The 22,499-nt window shown below is 46.4% G+C and overlaps 1 protein-coding gene across 5 annotated transcripts in view; it reads left to right on the forward strand.

Moving 5' to 3' along the window:
- Positions 1–22,499, forward strand: part of LOC144152612 (E3 ubiquitin-protein ligase SHPRH) — a 1,006,539-nt gene that overhangs the window by 973,638 nt on the left and 10,402 nt on the right. For all 5 annotated transcript variants that reach the window (XM_077683944.1, XM_077683943.1, XM_077683947.1 and 2 more), the window contains 11 exons: positions 4,390–4,593; positions 6,200–6,363; positions 7,060–7,233; positions 8,360–8,442; positions 8,632–8,726; positions 9,161–10,202; positions 11,230–11,403; positions 15,658–15,851; positions 16,618–16,688; positions 18,566–18,724; positions 22,255–22,356. In XM_077683944.1, the coding sequence (XP_077540070.1) occupies positions 4,390–4,593; positions 6,200–6,363; positions 7,060–7,233; positions 8,360–8,442; positions 8,632–8,726; positions 9,161–10,202; positions 11,230–11,403; positions 15,658–15,851; positions 16,618–16,688; positions 18,566–18,724; positions 22,255–22,356 (2,462 nt within the window). The remainder of the gene's footprint in view (positions 1–4,389; positions 4,594–6,199; positions 6,364–7,059; positions 7,234–8,359; positions 8,443–8,631; positions 8,727–9,160; positions 10,203–11,229; positions 11,404–15,657; positions 15,852–16,617; positions 16,689–18,565; positions 18,725–22,254; positions 22,357–22,499) is intronic.

Raw genomic sequence — 22,499 nt, forward strand, 5'->3', positions numbered from 1 at the left:
TCAACAAATGTCTGGATTGAAGAGCCTAAGCTCAAATTGGCCATCAGAGACCCGTGCACGTGCAATAGGAGTACATAGACGAGTCAACCTTTCCTGTGACAATGTGCTCCGAAATCAAGTTTTCACACGTTGCAGTGTACTGAAGGATCGTTTGGATGACGCAGACGGCGCGGGGACCGTGAGAATAAGAACCATAAGTTTGAAACCTCATAAAAAATTTGCTTCACGTTGTGAGCTTGATTCTGCAGTAATATGTGAATGTCTTGGATGGAGGCGCATTCACTGCTCACAAGTGACGGCAGCATTAGCAATTGTGCAGCAAGCCTGGCGATATCAAAATCGGAGGATTGGAGCTCCCAGCTCCTCTTGCAAGGATGCGGGAGAGGGGGGCTTCCCCTTGACCGCATCAGTCACGATTCCTTCTAGAGACGGTGTCGCTCGGTTTTACCAGTTTTACCGACATTTACTTCAGCTTGAGCATTTAGAACTCCCGTCGTTGGACATCGCGTTACCATGGTGACCGTAGTTTGCCGCCGTTACGTGATTCGCTCTCTGTGGCGCGGTGTAGCCCATGGAGCTTCATACATAAATAATGATTATTATTGTACAATACTCTACTATGCAGCACTTGAGGGACCAGCTCCCAAACCTTGTCTGGCTAAGGCACGGCGGACGCGTGTATCGACGGGGGTAAGCATAGGGGTGGAAGGCGCGATGGCCGCGATTGGAAGTAAATTTCGTCTAGTAATAAATCACGAAGAAATGAAATAATAAATGGTGAATAAATAAACTCCCTCGGGGCCGTCTGGGGCTCATCGTAATTCTACAAGTGCCCGTTGACTGGGGGAGCCGTGCTCCCCCATTTTCACGTTAGGGGGAGCCGTCGCTCCCCCTGCTCCCCCTGTTTCGATGCCCCTGGTTAAACTTGTAGTTAAACTTGCAGGCTACACTTGTAGAAGGAGCTATGTATTGGCGTGTAAATTTAGTGCACATTCTTTTTATGTATAGCAGTAACAGTGTTGGGCTAAGCAACGGAATTCACGAGTGAACCTGCTCTAAGCGTAGCAGCTCTGGTACATACGGCGGGCACTATGCCGGCTGACGCTCCACAGCAGTCGAGTGTATTTGGTTGGTCTAACACGACACTGGCCAACTGGCATCAGTAGCCCTTCCTGTCGAGCCATACGCACTCTTTCACGACACGATTACTATCAAGTGTAACAAGCCAGGTACAAGTGTGGTAAGAAAAAAACCGTGTGCAGACAGTGGGGCTCTTTGATTTACACTCTCGGACTCACCGCGGATAGTCCGCGGGTAGTCGGAGAATTCCCCGAAGGCATAGGGATACATGGGAAAACCAAATGTTGGACTGCTTCTCGGGGAGTCCACGATGAGTCCGAGACTGTAAATCGAAGAGCCCCAGTGGTTCTCCAACGGTATTGTTAGGCCATACCGTTGGAGGTGAGGCTGCAGATTGGGGCAGCACGAGTCCAGCGATCACAAGGTAATTCATGCTGAGTTTACGTTCAAACCGGTGTCTCGTCAGAAAAGTAAAAAAACTATACGTCTTTATGACAAAGGAAATTATACAGCTATCATTGATGAACTCCGCTCTTTCTTTCCATCATTCGAATCATTATTCCAAAATAGACGCGTGCAAGATAATTGGAAAATATTTACGGACAAAGTGGATTATCTTGTGAGCAAATATATACCCACATTTAATTTCCAGGCCGACACTCAAAAGCCCTGGTTCACCAAAACATTAAAACGCCTAGAAAACAAAAAGAAACGCCTCTTTCGTTCAGCCAAACAGAAGGGAAGCCAATGCGCATGGGAAAAATACTATGTAGCTGAACATGACTACCTAGGAAAGATATGCGAAGCAAAGCACTCTTTCTATAACTATAACTTGCCGAACATTCTAAAAAGTGACCCACGCAAGTTTTTCGAAATAATCAACCCTCACCCAACTCAATCGACTAACTTCACCGATGATGCCGGCAGACCAGTGAGTGACGTCGATTGTGCAAACATCTTTAATAACGCATTTGGATCAGTGTTCACAAAAGAAACAGACCTTCCATTTTTCATGCCGACTTCCACTATCGAACTCTTCATGCCATCCATCACATTTTCCGTGTCCGGTATAATATCTATAATAAACAACCTAAAGCTGTCGTCCTCTGCTGGTGTAGACAATATTAACTCCAAGTTCCTTAAAAACACTGTAGATGTCTGTGCCGAATACTTATGTTTATTGTTTTCACAGTCACTCTCAACAGGCCAACTGCCCGACGATTGGAAAAAAGGGAAGGTCATTCCAGTCTTCAAAACCGGTAACAAAAACTCGCCTCTAAATTATCGTCCAATCTCCTTAACGTCGGTGCCTTGCAAAATCATGGAACACGTCATATTCACTCACAGTATCAGTTTTCTTGACAAGGTTAATTTTTTTCATCCTGCACAACATGGCTTCCGAAAAGGATTTTCATGCGAAACACAGCTACCACTTTTTGTCCATGACCTTCATTCCAATCTCGATAATAACCTTCAAACCAACGCCATATTTCTAGATTTCACCAAAGCATTCGATAAGGTACCCCATAAACGCCTGTTACTGAAACTTTCCCACTTAAACTTACACCCCGCAGTCTTAATCTGGATCCAAGAATTTTTAAATAACCGTTCCCAATCTGTCCTTGTAAATAATCAGCTCTCCAATTTTATTCCAGTTACATCAGGTGTCCCTCAGGGTTCCGTCCTTGGCCCCTTGTTATTTCTAATATATATTAACGACCTCCCAACGAACTTAACTTGTAACATACGCATGTTTGCTGATGACTGCGTTTTGTACCGCACAGTAACTAATGTATCCGATCAAATTAGCCTCCAATGTGACCTTAACCAAGTACAGCGTTGGTGTGAACACTGGCAAATGGAACTTAATCCTAGCAAATGTAAACTTATGTCGTTTCAGCGTCTCCATAACCCGCTGACCACTTCCTACATAATTTCTAACACTAATGTTCAACTTGTGCAATCATACAAATACCTTGGCCTAACTTTGTGCAGTGACCTAACTTGGACTGAGCATATCCGGACTATCATCGCGGCTGCTAATCGTACTCTCGGCTTCCTAAAACGTCATCTGTGCAACGCACCTCGCCATGTAAAATTACTAGATTATCAATCCCTCGTAAGAAGCAAGCTCGAATACGCGTCGTCAATTTGGAACCCACACCACGCGTATCTCATCACTGCACTCGAATCACTTCAAAACCGGGCTACTAGATTCATTCATTTCTCATATGCCTATCACATTAGCGTGTCATCTTTAAAAGTAGAAATTGGCCTGTCCCCTCTGTCTTCCCGCCGCCGCATTGCTACCCTTTGCTTGTTTCATAAACTTTTTCACAGTCCACTTGCAATCGAACCTTACATCTGCCCCCCATTTCGCAGATCACATCGCATTGGCCATATCTTTCAAGTTACCCGTCAACGTTCCCGCACCGTTACTTTTGCTGCCTCATTTTTTCTTCGTGCAGCAAAAGACTGGAATGACCTCCCCCACCATATTGCAGCAATCACCTGTCCATCAACATTTATGCATAGCGTCACAAGCCATTTTTCAAACTAATTCATGGCTTTTTTGTACGTTTTTGTGTAACCCCACCCCTTATGTAATGTCCCTCCGGGGACCTTTAAGGTAATAAAATGAAATGAAATGAAATGTTTGAAGGGAGATGGCAACCTGGGTACCAACAAATGTTTGTGCCACGGGCGGAAGCCTTAGTCAACATACTAACTTTTGTTTCATAAACATGCCCTGGATACGTCATTGTCGATGTCACGAAACACAAGATGCGATGGGAGAATCAAAATTTTGGCTTAAATTATTTAATTTCTCAATGAGTAAAGCATTGTTTGCTGCTGGACAAGTGTTGAGGGCACTATAAAACACCAAACGCTTCGAATAAAAAAAAACTTGTATTTTGTCTTCATGGCCCCCTTTCAAAGGAGTAAGGCAGGCAGTGGTTCACTAGTGAGGCCTTTATGCATGATTCCGAATGGCACGTGTCTTGCATGAAGGAGTCAGCAAATGGAAAGCAGTGCCAGCTGACGATGAAGAACAGGATGTGATGAGTCTGCAAGTTTTTCAGCACTCAAGCTCTTCACGTGTGAGATACCCTAAGAGCTTAAACTTAGATCTAAAATAAACAGTAATGCAAAAAGTGTAATTTTATTTTAGCAGAAGCAAAGAAAACAGACGTGCCTACTTTCAGTGTAGTAATAATGCCAGTCAGCGTTGACATCGACTTTGGCCGTTACCCTGAGCAGCACGGCGGCGAGGTGGAGAAGGTGACCGTTGGGCAATGCCGTGCCCAGGTTCGGACAGCCGGCTGTTCCGCAACCCGCGCAAGTTCCTGCCCACCCCGTGCCCCCTGACGGCGCTGGCATGGTGGCGGGTGTGCCTGGACGAGGCCCAGATGGTGGAAGGCACGGCCACCAAGGCCGCCCAGATGGCACTCAAGCTGGCCGCCACCAACCGCTGGTGCATCACCGGAACGCCCGTCCAGAAGAGCCTGCACGGTGGGCACCCCTTCTGCTGGACGCTGTGGTGCAAAGCGGGTCGATGCTGCCTGCTGTGCATCAACCGCTCTGCTTGTTGTGGTGGTGACCAGCAACGATAGGCGCGAACGCTACTATTTGAATGCAGTCAAGTCCTGTGGAACTTTTTCAAGGCAGTGAGAATCGAAATTCTGCAAGCCATTGCACAAGCATAAATTCATGAGTTTGGCTTAGTGCTTTTCTAACCACGGCAGTAGGGCCAGATAACATGTCAGTTTAGAGGGAGAGAGAGGGGGAGAAAACATTTTAATCAGTTCGAAAGGGATAGTGGAACCTTAGCTTGGGAATCCATGTGTTGCCCTGTACTGCGGTTACTCAAAAGGCCAGTAGTTACTGAAATAAACTCCTGCTCACGAAATTGTTTTGGGCAAAGACGGACATTTGCATTGGGAAAACTAATTTAATCTATTTAAGTTTACGTCGAATTTTAGAGGGCTGTTATGGAAAAGCTGCCTTTTGAATTTCCAGAGCAGTAGCATATACCGTATTTACCCGATTCTAACGCGCCCCCGATTCTAACCGAAAAAACTTGCACCTCCGATTGTAACGCGCACGGGACTTTGTGACCCAGACAAACGAATGCGAGAGAAACGGGCGATTTATTTCCCGAAGTAATCTCACTCATCTCACTCCTCGTCGCTCTCCGCTGACCACAACATCTCGGCCTCGGTGCCTTCAAGTGCGTTTGCGATGCCACACTTATGAACGAACGTTCAATTATGGTCGATGGGATCGTGGCCCACGCCTCGCACGCCCATCCCGAGAGCTTCTCCAGAGGTGCACGCTTCAGCCGACCGCTCGTTTTGAACGCGTGGGAGCCGCTGCTGCCATTGCTGTTATCAAGCGCGCAAGTGAAACGATTTGACGATTTGTGTGAACGCCGATAGAAAAGCCTAGGCGCCTAGGCTTGCTGCGTCCGAAAAATCGTCGCTAAAAGCTTTGGCGCCATCTTGAGATGGCGATGGCGATGGGTGGGATGAAATTTTCGCTGTTTCGGCAGTTTCGGTTTTGTATCCGATTCTAACGCGCATGCGATTTTTCGGCCTATTTTTTCGGAAAAAAAGTGCGCGTTAGAATCGGGTAAATACGGTAGGCCAAAGTAATTGCTTATGTCACCCAGAATTGGCAGCAAGCTAGCAGTTATAGCTCTAGCCCTAGGGTTTTGGTGTTATTGTTGCGTCAACAGCACTTTCTTCACTGTGTCCCAACCACTTCCTTTGTTTTCTTTTAAAATGAAAATTTCATTCAACTTTGTGTGCAACAACCATTTCTTCATTTTGCACACGTTAAGTTAGCATCGCGTTGGGTTACGTGTTAGCAAGGAATGTTTTGCAAGCCAGTGGAAATTAGAAAAAAAAAGAATCTCATGGATATGCCAGCAAGGTTCTGGTGGTTCAATTGATTGTTTCTTATAGTCACAAATGGTGCAAAAGTTTCTTATTGTCACAAATGGTGCAAAGAAACAGGGGGAAAAAAAAGGAAGCTTGGAAAACAAGCTGGGGTGCCATTTTTGGGCTGGAAATGTAAGCATTGCATCGAACACTCTCCCACGCCAACCCTTGTGTAGACCTGTACGGCCTCCTGCTGTTCCTGGGCGAGGAACCGTACGATGTGAAGCTGTGGTGGAACGAGTGCCTCCTCCTGCCGTACTGCCATGGGAACACAGAGCCGCTTGTGAACGTCCTCTCGCGATGCTTCAAGAGGACCATGAAGAGAAACGTCCTTGACCAGGTGGGAGTCCCCGTGTGGCACAGCACTGGAGCCCTTTCTCGTTTTCACCTGCTTCGAGCACAGTGCAAGAAAAGGCATTGAAGTGCCATTTCCTAGGGGCATCCCTTATACAGTAGGTTAGGTGTGTTAAAAAAGAATGTTGGCGGCCAGTTTGTTTTAATGTACCGAAAATGGGTTTGAGCACACGTTATTATTGCGTGGCTTGCATGTCATTGTGAACACTGTTCACGTTGGTTGCTTCAAGTGCGACGGAATTTTCCCTGGTGGTTACACTTACTTCAGAAACTTGTGAATGTCGTTTTGCAAATGTGGCTTGTATTGTTGTTACGTCCCAGCTAACAGCGAAAACCTAACTCTGCGTGAAGGCAGGGTTAAAATGGTATTTTTGCCGGCACTTTTTTTAGCTTGCAGCTGTTTAGTTTGTACTGCTGTCTGGTCATGGTGTCTTGGTTGCATTGAAGTGCAGTTGCTGTGGCGATTCAGACTTTTTGGTTCCTTTTTAAGCTTTCAAATGTCCAAGAACAACCTAAACTAAACTGCTTGTGCTGCAGCCATGCTGATGTTATAAATGCTCTTCTTTTTAAACTTGTTTACAATACTTCGAAGGCCCCAGCTAAGGGTTGTTTCAGGAGGGCAACAGGGAATTTTTTGTGAGAATCTCATTGTTCTGAGCAACGTCTGTGCCACTTATTTCAGATCGGCGTCCCACCCCAGGAGAGCGTCTTCCACACTCTCAGCTTCTGCCCTGTGGAGGAAGTCTTTTATGAGCGGCAGGCCGACCGATGTGCCATGCTGTTCATGGAGCAAGTGCGCAAGTTTCCTGACCACACGCTCAGGATTGAGCAGCTGGACAGGCACTCAGTCGGAATGGTGAGTTAGTCTCAGTCATGCAGATTAGGAGGATAACCAGCGAGGAGAGACGCTGGTTTTCTTCTCGATTCACTGTACGTATCACCACCGTGCCCAGCAGCAGTCAGCATTCCCAAGCCCCAATCAAAGCAGCAATGACAGAGCCTGTCCTGTGTGCCGATTTTCTTGTGCAGTTTCAGGGTGGTAACTAAAGGATCACTCGGGGCTCATTCATGTATCTCTTTTCGCTAGCGGGCGGCCCACATTTATTTCGGGGGTTTCAAGAAGACACATCAAGAAAGCACATCCCAGAACGTCTACCTAATAAGGATTTTATGGATACTTTAACTCGTGGGGATCATGTCAGGCATCCAGTAAAGTGTTAAACTGACTTTAAAGCGTATCATTTTTTTCACTACTCTTGAATTGAAAATAACATGCACTACAACCAGATGTGCAATCATTGAGTAAGTGCGATACAGTGTCACCAAGACTTCTTAGTTTCAAAATCATGAGCATTTCCAAAGGATATCGTAGTTGTGTCCAAAATTTCGCAGGTGAAACATTTTCAGTGATTAGAAATGTGAAAAAAATTCTTGCAGTTTCACAAGGGAAGGGTTTGTAAGTTGTTAGGTGTTTCAGGTGGAATTGTTTGGAGCAAGAGTAGGACGTGGGTATCAGAGTGGGGTTAATTAGGGAGGCCCAGAAATCTTCCATTTGATGGAACTTCACAGTTGGTCACATTCTTAGTCCAAAGGGGTCCAGCTGGTTTAGAGCGTGGTTGTGGATGATGGGCTGCCCCATTACTCACATGGGAAGCATTGTGGCATTACGAGCCGGTATCTGCCAGTCTGCAGTTGTGCTTGGTTCTGTACAGGTTCGTGAAAGATGAAGAAGCCAACGTAATAAGCTGCAGTTGCCTACTGCAGAAGTCTTTATCCTAAAACAGAGCCCTTTTAGTATCGAGGTGAAGTTTCCGTCTGAGGCTCTGGTTGTTGCTGTTTCCTTTGCATATGCTTCAGTAAAAGAAGATGAGAATTCCGGAGGCAAGCATCATCAAAATCTGCGTTTTTGGCATGAACGGCACTGCAGGGTGTAGACCCATCTTCGCTGGTACGTTTGTGGTAACTGTTGAAAACCCTTGCAGCTTCTGCAACCACTGGTGCGGCTGCGACAGGCCTGCTGCCACCCACGGGCCGTGCGGGGGGCCTTTCTGCCAATGAGAACAGAGTGAGTGTGTGCTTCTGATTATCATACACCCGTACTGCTTGTGCTTGTCCCGAGCTCTTATCGACTTTCAGCAAAAGCGTTCCTGTGGTAGTGTGCCTGCCCAGAGTCCTGCAGATGTGCTCGTAAATAGCCAGCATGTTGTTCAGAGCAGACCACGGGCATTGGTGAACCCACTGTTTGTCCTCGCAGTTCCTTGACTATGGAGGAGCTCTTGACATCGTTGATTAAGAAGACGACAGTGGAATGTGAGGAAGCTCATCGGCGGATGGTTTCGGCAATAAACGGTAAGTATGCGTGCCAGTAGCACCTGCCAAGGTCTGTCAGCCAACGTCTGTTGACATTCACAGGCTGGTTTTGTCGTCACGGTGGTACCTTGCCTTGGCTCATCACTTTTTTTTTGGCAGTTTAGAATGTAGCGAAAAAGAAGCACCACTGCGAGCTTTAAATGGGACAGCTCTGCCCCATTGAACTGTACGTATCGGGGGAAGTGCGGTAGGCGAACTCCATGTTGACATGAATTTATATCACTACCAAGTCTTGCATTATGTTGGCTTGTTGCACAAGCACACGTAGAAGCTTTAGCCAGTCATGCTAGATGCTTTAGTGTTGCCCTGTTAAAAGTTAATAGCACTGGTTTCAGGTTTTATGCTGAATGTTTGCTAATGTCCCTCTGGCTGGTGTTATGGAGTGATTGGGGCACCCAAATGTCTACTTGCAGGCATTGCGGGCATCCACATTATCCGGGATGAAATGCGAGAAGCTGCTGACGCCTACCGAGAAGTCCTCTGGTCGGCAAAAGACCACAGCAAGAACTTCAAGACTGACCGACTGCAGCAGCTGCATGCCTTGGTCAACCTGGCCCAACTCCTAGGTGCCTGTCAGGCGCCATTGGAATCAGAAGAGCGGCTGGCTTCAGGTGGCGGTGTTGCTGCCTGCAGCAGGTGGGACTCTTCAAACGGTGAGCCAAGTGTGGAGTGTCTGCGAAGCAGCCAAAATGACGTCGACAAGGGTGTCTGTGTTGGAACTGACTTACCTGCGAGCGTTGAAAGCAGTGGGAACGGTGACCCAGGCACGAGCTCTTCAGGTGTGGCTCCCAATCCTGCAGCAGTGGATGGTGCCGGTTGCACTGGAGCATCTAGCACCGAGCATGACTCATTGGGTGCGGGATTAGCTCTGAATAGCGAGCCTGCGCTTGGTAGCACTGAGTGTGGTGCATTGGAGGACGAAGCACGCAGGGTGTGCTTGCAGGGCAGTCTCACTGACACAGCGCAGAATGTCAGCATTGAAGCAGGACTACCTGCAAGCGGGGTGTTGGACAGCGTCGAGGGCAGGGTGGGGATCGGCCACTCAGCGACTAGCTCCCCGCTTCGGGAGGGTGCCTCACGTTCCGTTGGTCTGGCCCCAACAGCTGCAAGGAGTGTGGCCGAAGCCCCCAAATCAACTTTCTTCACCCGCAAGGTCTCGTACATTCCTCAAGCCCCGAGTGACGACAAGCTGAACGAAGAGGCTGCCAAGCTGCGTGCATCTTACCTGGAAGGCTACCTGACGGCCATCAGTGCAGCCAGGGAGCAGTTCTCGCTGGCCTTGCAGGCGGTGAAGGAGTTGGAGGGCAAGTTTGCACTGCCCCAGAGCAGGCCGTGGTGGAACAAGCTGCTGGACACGAGCATGCAGAGCAGCAGGGACGAGTGGCTGGTGGGGAAGGTCAAGGACGACCTGGAGGCCAGCAGGTCGGGGGTCAGCTCTGCTTCCATAAGCGACCAGTAAGTGCCCCTTCTGGTTGCTTCGAGGAAACCGTTCAACTGGTGGCCTGCGCTCATTGCTTGCTCGGCAAAAGATCAGCAAAAGGTGCCCTCGTGGGCATGGTGTGGCCTCGCGCACATTTGCACTGTGCATGGGGCACACACCAACGCCCCAATATGCTTTTATTGGAAGCATATGTGACTGCATCGCTACAAATGAAGGTGCTTCCTATTGGCTGTTAAGGTTGTCGTAAATTATTTACTTTGCCTTTTGAAAATATTTGATACTTTAATATGAGTAGCTCATGTTGTCATGTTAATGGTGACCGAATTACTGCTGAAACGCTTCCCAATAGAGAAGTCTGTATGTGCAGTATTCTGACTTCTTGCAATGGAAATTCTGCTGGCTAGCAATTACAACATCACAAGTGCGCAGGTGCTGTTGCGCTGGCTGGGTTCAGGACTGTCACAAACAGCAACTGCAATGGGTATTGTGTGCTTTTAAATAACAGTGTATGTGTACTTTGCGTAGGTGAAATGTTAGCAAGCTGTAACCTTGTTTTCTTTTCACAAGGAGAGGAATTGGAGTTCAGGGTGAGGACAGCAAGATGCAGGGGGTAGCCTCCATGGTTGCTAATGCTTGGGCATCTCTTCAGAATGTTCGAAAGATGCGGTGCAACTTATGTGGAGGCACGACTTAGCTGCACAATGTTTCAACAGGAATGCTGTTGTGTAGCAGTGTGACCGGTCGATGGTGCCACTTGTACGCTGAAAAATACGATGGCCTGATATTACTCGCGCCTGTTTACCACCCCTTGGTTTACCACCCATTGGTTTACTCTACGTGCATTGCATAACCACACTTATTGGTATATTGCCTGTAAGGAATGCCTGACCTGGGCAAGCCAGCAGTCTCTAAGACCAAGGTTCGATCCCCACCACTGGACAAATGTGCTCTTTCTTCTACGACCAGATCGTCCAGGATGAGGTGCCTTGTGTCTTCTGGCAGCAGGCAGTGTTCTTTTTCTGTGTGTTTGTTTCATTCCAGGTTCAACACCGTTCACGGATTGCAGTACATCATCGACACTCAGCTGAGGCAGTTAGGGGGCGCCAGGAAGACCCTGAAAGGTGCCGTCAAGAGCCTGTCTTCCTGTCCGTCTACGGAGGACGTCATGTTAGCCGTCGACTGTCACCTGAGACCAACCAAGAAGAAAAGAAACAAGTGAGTGAAACAAATCCTTCTCTGGAGGTAAAAAAGAAAGGCAGTGTAGCAGCTGCCTTTAGTTGGCATAAGAGAGATTGTGATAACGTGAGCCGGAGTCATGCAATTTGGTGAAAAAAATAAAGTTTCAGGTTTGTCTAAGTGTGGTTGTAATGTTCTTGGGTGAGGACCGTAGCTACAGTAGCAAATTGTAAAGAAATCATTATACAACCGATAAGTTTCTTCATATTGCTGCTGACGCTATAGAGTGTGTTCTGATAAACCACTGAGAAAAGCCTGCCCTACAGCAGCTTCTGCATAGCTTGCCGGATGTCAAACTTTTGTATGGCTTTTCTGGCAACATGCACTTGTGGAGGAAGCTTGCTGAGCAAAGTAAATTTTTCACATATGACAGATTTCTTTGCTGTAAACACTGGAAAAAGCGTACTTGAAGTACAATACTAGCTCATCAATGTGCCACCCCTGTGAAATTCTCACTGCAGCAGTGTGTGGTCATTTTGTTTCTGGTGTTTTTATTTTACAAAGGCTGTGACGTCACATTTTGTTCTAGCTGCCATTTTATTGCAGTGTGCTGTGTGACATTTCTTGGCCGTGCTGCACCTGTGATTTAAGGGCCAGCATTTGTGATTGACCTGTGCTGTGATGGGGGTAGTCCTTACACCGCACCTAGCACACTTAATTAAGCTGGCCAACGGGAGCCGCAAGTGCCTGTCATGTCCGATATGCTGCTCACTGTGGCACTTTGCGTGATGCTTGCTTGTCTTCCCAAATGCTCACCTAGACTGCTCACCAATGAAGTCGTCTTCACTACAGGTTCATAACGTGTGTGTGTTCATGTCTTTGCTAGCTTGCTTGTATGACAGGAAGATGAGCCTGGCTGGAAACTAAACAAACAACCCTTGCCTGTACTTGGGGACAACTTTCTGTGGCAATGCAGTCAAGGCTACAGAGCCGAACCGGGCTGTTTCGCTGCACAGCTGGAAGTAGGGCTAAACCTGGATGTAACGAATCCCTGAATTCAGTGACGTTTTTCAATTCCCCCTTGCCAGCCCTGTTGAAACCCGTGTGTTTGCAACCTCTACGTAATGAAAGCATCGCGACGATTAACCTTGATGTAACGAATTCGCTGCACTGATGAGGCATTGTTTTTGTGCACTTTTTCTGAAAAATCGGCTGAAGAAATGCACTGATTTAGCGATCTTCACCCACACCGCAAACTACGGTGCAGTTTCAGTGTCAGTGCAGTGTCGGTTAGGTGCTAGGCCTGCCTGTTGACATGTAAACGCGAGTCTCCACTGCTGTCTGTGGTGTCGGTTTGTCGGTGATGAGTTCTGCTGCCAGAAAACGAGAAGTTTTGTTTTTTCAAGACAAGCGTGTAACTTTAAATACGATCTCCCCCTGCGAGAAAGAAGAAAGTCGCCACCCGGTACAGTATCCCAGCTAGCACCCGCTCGACAATTATGAGTGCGCAAAGGAGCATCGAGTTTTTGAAAAGGCGCCCTTTCAGCATAAGTGCAGTCCTTGAAATACGTTTAGGCACCGAAAATTGCCAAAAGGCATAAGTGGTGCTTGCAAAATTAAGCTACGTTTGTGAATACGGGGGTGAGTGAGCTTGCTTCTTGGGAGTGCCGTGTAGCGACTGAGTTTGTGGGAAAGCAGCAGGCGCAGATCATGCGGTTTGTCACTGTGAAATAAATCCTTGAGATCAGTCATGGGCACTTAGCCAGCAAAAAGTAACAGTGTTGCAGTTACAGTTACCAAAGCCAAAAAAGCAACTCTGTTACAGTTACAGTTACAGAATGTTTAAAAATGTTTAAAAGTAACTTGTTACAGTTACTGCGAAAGAGTAACGTTGTTACTTTGCTGTTACTGTATAAAACAGACGCTAGAGTTTAGGATTAACATACGAAGGAGTGCGGGTAGCCCAAAGTGCACGTGGTAAAACCCCAGACGAAAGGAACCTAAAGTGGACGCACTCAAGCCCAACACCAACAATCGTTCTGTACGCCTCATTTTGTTGCATCAACCTTTTTTGCTTATGCACCCTTGGAGTCAGGGAATATTTTTTGCTAAACTTCCGAGAGCTTCCCTCTATTTTGCATCCAAGAGCTTCCCTTTTTTCAGAGGTCCACTTTCTAGTTTCTTTCTTTTTTTTTTTTTTGACGAAGGAATAATTTTAGACATCACCTCTAAGGCCAACCTCCGACCTCGGTCTTCAGCAGGAAAGATAATCCATCCTCGTAGCAACCTTCTCCCCTAAACTGCAAGAGCAGCTGTATTGTGGAAAAGTGAAAGGCGGAGTGAAAAAAAGTTCGAAAAAGGAGAAAGTGCAGTCTGCACGTTGGCATTTACGATGTGTGTACCGAATGGATAGTTTTCTATAAAAAAAAGTAACTGTAACGGTATTTCCAGTCACAGTTACTGTGTAAAAAAGTAACAGTATTACAGTTACAAGTTACCGAAAAAAGTAACTGGGTACCAGTAATGCATTACTAGTAACTAGTTACTGCCCCAGACTGCTTAAGAGTCACCATCACTGATGTCTAGCATTTTGGTTTCATTCCTACTTCATTCGCGCGAGATTTAAATCGAAACCTGCATGTAACGAATACCTGGATGTAACAAAAAATTGCGAATTTTTGTCAGCTTCGTTATATCAATGTTTAACTGTAGTCCAACAAAAATAATTTGCTGGGTGTAAGCTAAGCATTACAGAAATATATATTTCTTATTTTTATCATTGATCCATAATGTCACCAAATTACTAGCCATAATACATGAAACAAAGAGCACCATTTCTTAGATTTTCAGGTATTTTTGGTTGTGCTGTTCGCCACTGGCGTCACATAGGTCTCTTCAGGGAAAATAACAAAACATGGTGTTCTTGTCGACGGCAGCTTCTATTTCCCCTGTTAGCTCAACACTTTATTTTCTGCATGGGATCATGGAGAAGCTTAAGAACCAAAAGCTGTCAAAACAAATGAAACAAGTGGTCTGCAAGGTGGCTGCCCAAGTGAGGCAGACACAACCGGGACTCTAAGTCGATTCCGTATTTTGTTTGGTTGGCCAGCTTGCCGGCGCAAGAGAGTACACTGTCGCGCGGCTCAAGGCGGAGGCTCAGAGTTGTGCCCCGCAGTCTTCGTTTGGCGACTGGAAGACCGCCTAAGCTTGCTGGAAAGACAAGAGTGCAGCGCTACGATGGTTTCACCCTTCAACGCGCTCAGCGCAATCCAAATGGGAGTTGACATTGTGCCGTGGTGTGTCCACGTTGCTCTTTTCATATGCCGCACCATACCTATCTAAGCATGCTGCACATGTCTGTGGTGCTGCACAATTTTCAGCTCTAGAAGGGTTTACATACCAGTGCATGCCCTCAAAACTTCAGTGCTGGCAAAGCTCACATCATTTCTGGAGGATAAGAGTTGGACGGCATCATCCTCCACAGTATACGTAATTTATTAGGTCGTTCTGAGTTGGCCAGTTAGAGCATTGGTTTGTGTTTAGCAACAAATGAGGCATAGGGAAGGAGACGCCAATATGCCTACTGGCTCGGTGATCGTGGTTCAGCGCACTGAACCACGGAGCTCATGTGAAGGAAATAACGATTGCAAATGCGTATCTGTCACGCCGAAACTGAAACCGAAACCAGTTACCGGGAACTACTCTGGCGCAGTAACACAAGCAGTTAGCTTGTCCTCCCCCCCCATAGCTTTCCCTCCATTGCCACAGAAAGCCATCCCCGAGTATAGCTGTGGTAGTCTGCTAACACTGGTGAAACAAAGCTTGTTTTTGTTTTGTCTGGCATCCTGGCTGTGTTTCACACAATGTGCAGTGTTTGCGCTGCATAGTTGTGACTCTTCCCGTCAAAATACCGCCCTGTGCAGGGGTGGTAGACGCCTGTAATGCGTGACATGGGAAGCCCTGAGGTGTAGTGCGTACCAGGAGGCAGTCAGTGCAGCCATTCTGACTCCTCCTTACGTGATCACAGCAGCCTTCAGTCGACGGATGGGTGCCGTGCTGGACATCCCTTTAGCCTGCGGTGTGTTTGAATCTCGCTCTGGGCAAGCAAGGCACCTCTGCCCCCTGAGCCTGTGTGTGGTGATTGTGAGCATAGTTTTTGAATCCACGCCGGGCCCTCAGAGTTTGCACATTTTGTTCCCCCACTTTGACCTGCTTTCTTGCGCGAAATGTGGTGTCTGCTGCCAAGTGTGGGCTGGTGTTATTATGCCCCCGCTTCCTTTCCTCCTTGCGCAGGTGCAAGTACTGTGTCGTGCACGAGCTGTTCAACATGTACGAGAACCACCTGTTCTGCTTCACCGAGGACGCGGCTCACGAAGAGGCCCAGGACAAAGAGGATGCCCTGCTGGGCACTCTCCGGCGCGGAAACTGGGGCGACAGCAGCGTCGAGAAGATCATCAAGAGCCTGAGCAAGCATTCTTCCTTTACAGGTACTGCAGCAGCAGCGCTTCTGAGCTCTGCCGTCTGCGACCATTAAACGCCGCGACGAGTGAGCCGTCATAAACGATAAAGAAAAAAAAAGCATGCATTGCTGGAGCCTGTTCACGTGCATGTGTTGTAATATCTCTTGGGTACTGCTGGTGTACGTTAGAGCAAAAGATGGGACATGAGAAAAGCTGCTTTTTAAAAACGACAGTCTTTTTGGGATGCCTGAACACGAAAGTTTTGGTTTGTCTGCCTGACACTCAATTTATCCACTCACTAAAAGAGCTCAAAGTTGAAACAATTCTTGAACGAGAAGCATACATAGGCAAGACTGTTTTGAAACCGATGACATGGTTCACGCATGTCCACATAACGCAGCGCAAAGAAAACCTCCAGGCATATTTGAGGCAAGATATCCGTAAAAAACTGAAAGGAACAACATTCTTTTAATTAAGAATACACGTTGATTTGGTTCTTACGATACCAAATGAAAAAATGCTTTGGAAAAGAGTTTTGAAGAGAGGAGAGTTGTGCACCGTCCCACCGAATGGCTGCAGATGCAGGGAAATTGAATGGAGAAAAATCTTCATTGCAATAATCATGGCGGTAGTGAGAGGGGGGAGAGAGGAGAAGGTGCTACATGGCAGGGGGGCACAAGAGTATCGTCTTTTGACAAGATTTGCTGCGAAGCAAGCAGATACGTGGCCAATTTTTTTTTTTAACTGTGTGTGCCCTGAATACATGTGTGCATATCTGTTTGCTTACTTGCAGGCGAGCAACCTTTGTGCAGCGATGGTCACGTGCACGTCCAGCTTTTTTCTGCACTAAAGAAAGAATTTCGGGTAAGCCTGTTTGACCACTCGCAAGCCCAAATTATTGGCCTTGCCATGGCTGCTGGCACATATTTTGGTGAAGAGGCTACGTCTGAGGCAGGGATCTGAGCGATGTCCATTTCCAGATGACTCGTTTCGAGCGTGCCCTGATCGGCTGGAAATGGCTACAGCACAAACGATTTGAAACAGACATGGAAGCAGTTGTGTGACACTTTTAACACTTGATTAGCGGCTAAGATGGTTTGATGTATGGCCCCTGCAGGGTTTGAACGTGCAACATGAACAGCCTGCCACATTTCATTACTCTGAAAATGATGTGAGGCTCAACAATTGTGCTTTTCAAAATACCTACAACACCATTTCCCACTTTGTTCAAGAAATGGTACTGCTTTCAAAGATTTTTCTTGTTTGATGTGAAGAATGAAGGCTGAAGAGAGTTGCTTAAAATGCACTTGATGAATGCGTGCTTTTGACCAGACCCAGTAAAAAATGCCTCCCCAACGAGTTTAGTTTTTAGTAAATAAAGTGCACACCGGCAAAGCATTGTATGCAGTTTCAATTTAAGTGTGATATTCTGTAGTTATTGCATTGTAATACTTCCAGGGTTCATACATGCTTCAAAAGCAAAAATTCAAGGGTTTTCAAGAACTTTCAAGGATCAGAAAACACATTTTCAAAGTCCCCATCTACTGTTTTATCTAGGATTATAACTTTTTCAACACAATTCAAAAGTTTTTTTAGGTGCTAATGGGCTCATGAATGCTCCCCCTGCTGTATTTTTTATTTCATGGTTAGAATTCAGAGGTTTTTGTTTTTATTGGTGTTTTTCTGAGGCAGTTTGATTTCAAAACATGGGTAATGTTGCCTACATCGCCTGATTTGTCAGCAAGAGCATCAGCTGATATTAAATCGGCAAGTGTTGCTGCAAGGCAGGACGAACAATGTACACATCCACCATTTGCACGTAAGAGCAAATGCAGATGAAGCGTATGAGGCACAGCACACATGCAATGAGCGAGAGTTGACAGACTAGATGGAAGATGCAAGACAGAACAGAAGGCGGCTTTCACTGGATTGTATGGTGACATGGATTGGATTGAGAAGTGCCTGCTCCCAATGTTGCTTCGTAATAATGAAAATCCACCAAACTTGTTGTAATTTCACACAATACACTGAAACTTGATTGTTACAATGTTTCTTTACATTTGTTAACACCTAAAATCCACGACAAACACTTTAAATTCTTGTAAAAAGACAGGGCCATTGGTTCTGTCCAGAAATATCAAGGTTTTTCAAGGACCATTTAAAAACTCCAGAACTTTCCAGACCTTGAAATTGACACTTCTAAATGTAAGGGTTTTCAAGAACCTGTGTGAACCCTGTATTTCAGTCGCATGTATTTTTTCTGTAATTAAGTTTTTTGGGTGCGCAGTCCTTAGGAGCCAGTGCTAGAAGGCATGGTCTTTGCTGCAATGTCATTACCACAGTAAAAGTATAGATGGGGCTTCGTGTCTGCACGAGCCTGGATTTTACTTTTGGAACATTAAATGTTTGCGCTGGAGATAAGCCTGGGACATTGCTCTCTTCTTGTGAAGCAGTGATGGGCTCTTATGTTGTGTGCGTTTATCAGTGAAATTAGTGAGAAGTGTTCGCTTGTGGAGTTAAATTATATCTGCTGCTTGAACACGTTTCTGAAATTCAGAGAAATTTATATTAATAAATTTTGCCATGCTTCTATTGCGACTTTCATGAGTATTACTATAACCTCTATTAGTAAGTCTTATATATTGTTAGTTACCTCTCACTCCGATGAGCTGTGCGGGTTATGTGCAGAGAGACTGACGTGATAGAAGAACGCGGTGTGAATCAGTGCCTCTGTTTTTCAGACCATGCGTGCCGTCTACATGAACATCAGAGACTTTGTGGGTGCGCTGGATGAGCTGGAAATGGCAACGGTGCGCTTTGAAGTTCAGCTGCCCAAGCCAGGCGAGGAGAAGGACAAGGACGCACCGCCCCTGCCTGTGAACGTCCTCAGGCCCTGGGAGGTGTGGTGGGCCTTTGAGGCCTGGTCTCGCAAGATTCTTCGCAGCGTTCCTTCGGCTGCTTTCTGCAAAGGGTGGGGGGAAAGCAAAAAACAGAGCTAAGCGTCCTGTGAATCCTGTGTCTCCTTTGGTTAGGCACTGTTGCAAGGAGGGAGAAGGAATAGGGGGCCGGAGATTAAAAGTGAAAATGTAAAGGAGAATGGATCTAGGATAGCTGTGTGAAAAAAGGTCTAGTTCTCTTTGGGGTGGTGGTTTGTCCTCTTTGAGTGTAATGCAACTGTTCTACATATTTCGCTACTTCCAGTTTGGTTGAATAACCAAACACCCCCCCTTTTCTTTTTGCTTTGTGACTTAAGCGAACCCACTCACTCAGTCATATTGAGATCTGTGTGCAGTGAAGGAAAGATCTGAAACTCAAAACTGTGCGTGAATGCAAATGGGGAGGTACAGATGCCATTTTCATTCTCGGCTGTTTCAACCTTTGAGGCACCTCTGGCATGTCAGCTTAAAGGGAAGGTGAAGAGGTTTTAGAACTCAAAGAAGAGTTGTCCAGCAGCAAGCACATATAGAACAGTTCCCGCGAATGAAATATTTACGCAATACCTGTAATAAAAGCGGCACAATGCGCAAACAAAAGTGGCCCGGTGCTCTGCCCGCATGTGGGCGCGCGATGCTGGAAGAGCAAAGAGCGGAGGCAAAAACCGGCCAGGATACGTCATAGCTGCACTTCAGGCAGGAGCGGCCGCCCGTGCCACGCTCTTTTTGAGTGTTTCTTCTAGAGGCTTACCACAGGAAGAATCCTACACGGTTTTTGGTTGCTGTTGTTGTTGACAGCACTTGTACGGTTTTCATGTTCAAAAAGAATGCACGAATGCCGAACCAGACTTCTGTTACCAAGACGTGTTCCTAAGCTGGATATTATCATGAAGGGTGTTTTATTACTTATGGGAACGACAGCCGAGGCAGCCATGCTTGATGACAGCAAATATACTACCCTACGTTGACTACTTTTTAAAATGCTCTAATATGTCTGTTTTTTTGACAACGACAGACATGAATGTTCATATCTGATGCTAGAGAAAGGAGAGATGTTGAATACTGCTATATTTTGGCCCGGGAAGTTTCTTTTATGTTTCAGAAGAAAAGAAAAATGTCACACCTGCTTACGAAATATCAATTCTTTTAGACGCTTTGGTTTTATTTCGCTACAGTGCTTAGAACTGTGCTCGAAAACCCAAATTTTAGTGAGACTAAAGCAGTGTTCTAATACTGATAGGACTTCCCTCCCAGCTAATGGGTAAATAATATTGTTACGAAGTAAAGGCCCAACCACATGCACGCGTAAAACCAACGTACTCACGCAAGGACGTAAACCGGCGTAAGCGCGTGAGGAACCGGCATACTCCGGCGCACGCCAAATGCAATGCTGCGCGCTTGTTACGCCCAAGTCAGAGCCCGCCAGACATCGACGCAAACTTTCAGGCGCACGGTGTTGACGTAGAACTCTGGTGGTGATGTTATCTGGCAGTCAGGTCACATAACGAGACAGCAAATTGATAAATAAGCTAACTTTACTATCAATTGTGCGATAAAACGAAGTAATTTGTAAAATACGGAGAGCAAACAACCGGACAAAGCACGCGAAGCAACGAGCAACTATGGGAGCAAGGCAGTTTACGCCAAATGTAGCGGAGGGTTTTGTGCCTGCCGAGTACGCGTACTAATCCTTTACATTTTTAATGTCCCAAGAACTATTTTAGTTGTTCCTGTATTCAATATATGTACTTTTGTGAGAATAGGCATTATTTGTTTTATTTAAGTTAAAATGTAGTTGAACTGCTCGCCACAAAGCTGAGTCCGGGGTAGTCGAGCCACACTGCGCAGCGCTTGGTTTACACACGCTATAGTGCCTAGAATATACTGGCCAGTATATTCTAGGCTCTATACGCGCGCATTACGGCGAAATGTGGTTACTCGCCCTCTCCGATGTCGTCAGTCGGCGTAAAGGCAGCCGCAGGCGTACATCGCTGCGCAAGTATGTTGGTTTTGTGCGTGCATGTGGTTGGGCCTTAAGAGAACCAAAACCACAAAATTACCTATTTTGCAAGTATATATGCTGCGAGAAGATAATAATTGTCTGGAATGGGAAAATACCCCTCTGAACCACCAAAGTACCAGAAGTTCGTGAGTTGCTAAGGGGCTTAATTTTTTTGCCCAAACTGTGCTGCGTTATCTTAGGGGCTATTTATTCTGTGCGCCTGCATACTATAATCTGGCATGCACCGGTTGCCATTGAAGCTGACTTGTGCTCCAGCAATATTTGTTGATAGAAAACACCCCAAAGTAAAATGGCCCAGAAATCAAGATGAGAATAAAAAAAATTGGAAGCAAAAAGTGCGTATACAACCTTTGTCTGACAGGCAGTAGTGCTTAAATCTAGCTATGATGATACAGGCCAACGATTTGTTATCACCAATCCTTGGCGATTGTTGCCAATGTACCTACAGTCTAACTGCATTGTCCGGTTGGTCTATAATAATGGGGTAGCTGTATTGATAGCAGAATGCGCAACACACGTAAAAATGAAGCCCCACTAGAGCCACTAATTCTGCGGAGACACTGGTGTGCTACAAGATTTCAAGAATGAATGCGTCAAACGGGAAGACGCCACTGATCAAACTGCAGGAACCAAAAAGGCCCCATAGTGCCGCTTCAAAAATTGTGAATGCGTGCGTGTGAGTGTGTGTGTGGGGGCGGGGGGGGTACCGGTAACTTAAGTAATGTTCTGCATATATGTCTACAGCACATGAAGTTTACTTCGCCCGGGGCATGTACCTGCTTTCCTTTGGTATAAATGTTTTATAAAATGTTGCTGAATCTTGGGCAGAAATTGCTACTTGTATATATTAACAAATAGTTGAGGCAGTGCTTTAATGTTAACCTGTGCAGTAGAAACATCATATGCTGGTTGCCCAGTTTAGACATGTTCTATTGAAACCCTTCAGCCGACGCCACAGTCACTGTTTTGCGGTTATCAGTCATTTAAAGCAAATTCAAGGTCCGAGATATTTAAACCAACAGGTCGGGTCCGTTGGGAAGTTAGAAAATGAAATTGCAGTGACGTGCAAACACTCGACTTTAAAGCTACATCGCGGGAAAGGCAAGTGCGGCTACTGCGCAATTGCTTCCAATGCTTCCGACAGCCAGTGCGACCAGTCAGAGGCATCAAAGACGAAGCACACGCCCCTTTCAAATGGGAGCGTGCATTTTGCACGACAAGTGACAGTGAGACTCGTGAATGGTGAATTCCAGAGTGATATTCGGGGTCAGCGTGCGAGGAACCGTACAAGCCTGCCTCCAACTCAGTCTTCTTGGACCGTCCTTCCTGCTCTTCAGTGAGGCCAAGCTGTTCTTTGTTAATGTGCAACATTTTCCCTTGATCTACCATCTTGTTTTTCTCTCAGTACATTCGTAGAAGGGCCTGAGCCGCACTGGTGGCAGGTGCCGTTTAACGCGCTCTCCATTTCCCACAGGTTCCGCAGCAGTGGTCGAAGCTTCTGTATGAAAAAGAGCTGCACAGAAATGACCTCAAGAAAAAGCTGGGACAACTTTTTTACCTCAAGAATCTTGAAAAGGTGCAGTGAGCTTGTTTCTGCCGCCATTGCTTTTCACTCAGCTTTGTCAGATGCTCGCCTAGTTCGTTTCCCACTGAGGCACCTGCAGAGCTTCAGTCAATTACATTAATCGCTGTGCAGCTGTCGGGCCTTCAGTTGCCTTG

The sequence above is a fragment of the Haemaphysalis longicornis genome, unplaced genomic scaffold, assembly GCF_048455015.1.
Source record: "Haemaphysalis longicornis isolate Haplotype H1 unplaced genomic scaffold, Haemaphysalis longicornis Haplotype H1 scaffold_9, whole genome shotgun sequence".
Classification (NCBI taxonomy): Eukaryota; Metazoa; Arthropoda; class Arachnida; order Ixodida; family Ixodidae; genus Haemaphysalis; species Haemaphysalis longicornis.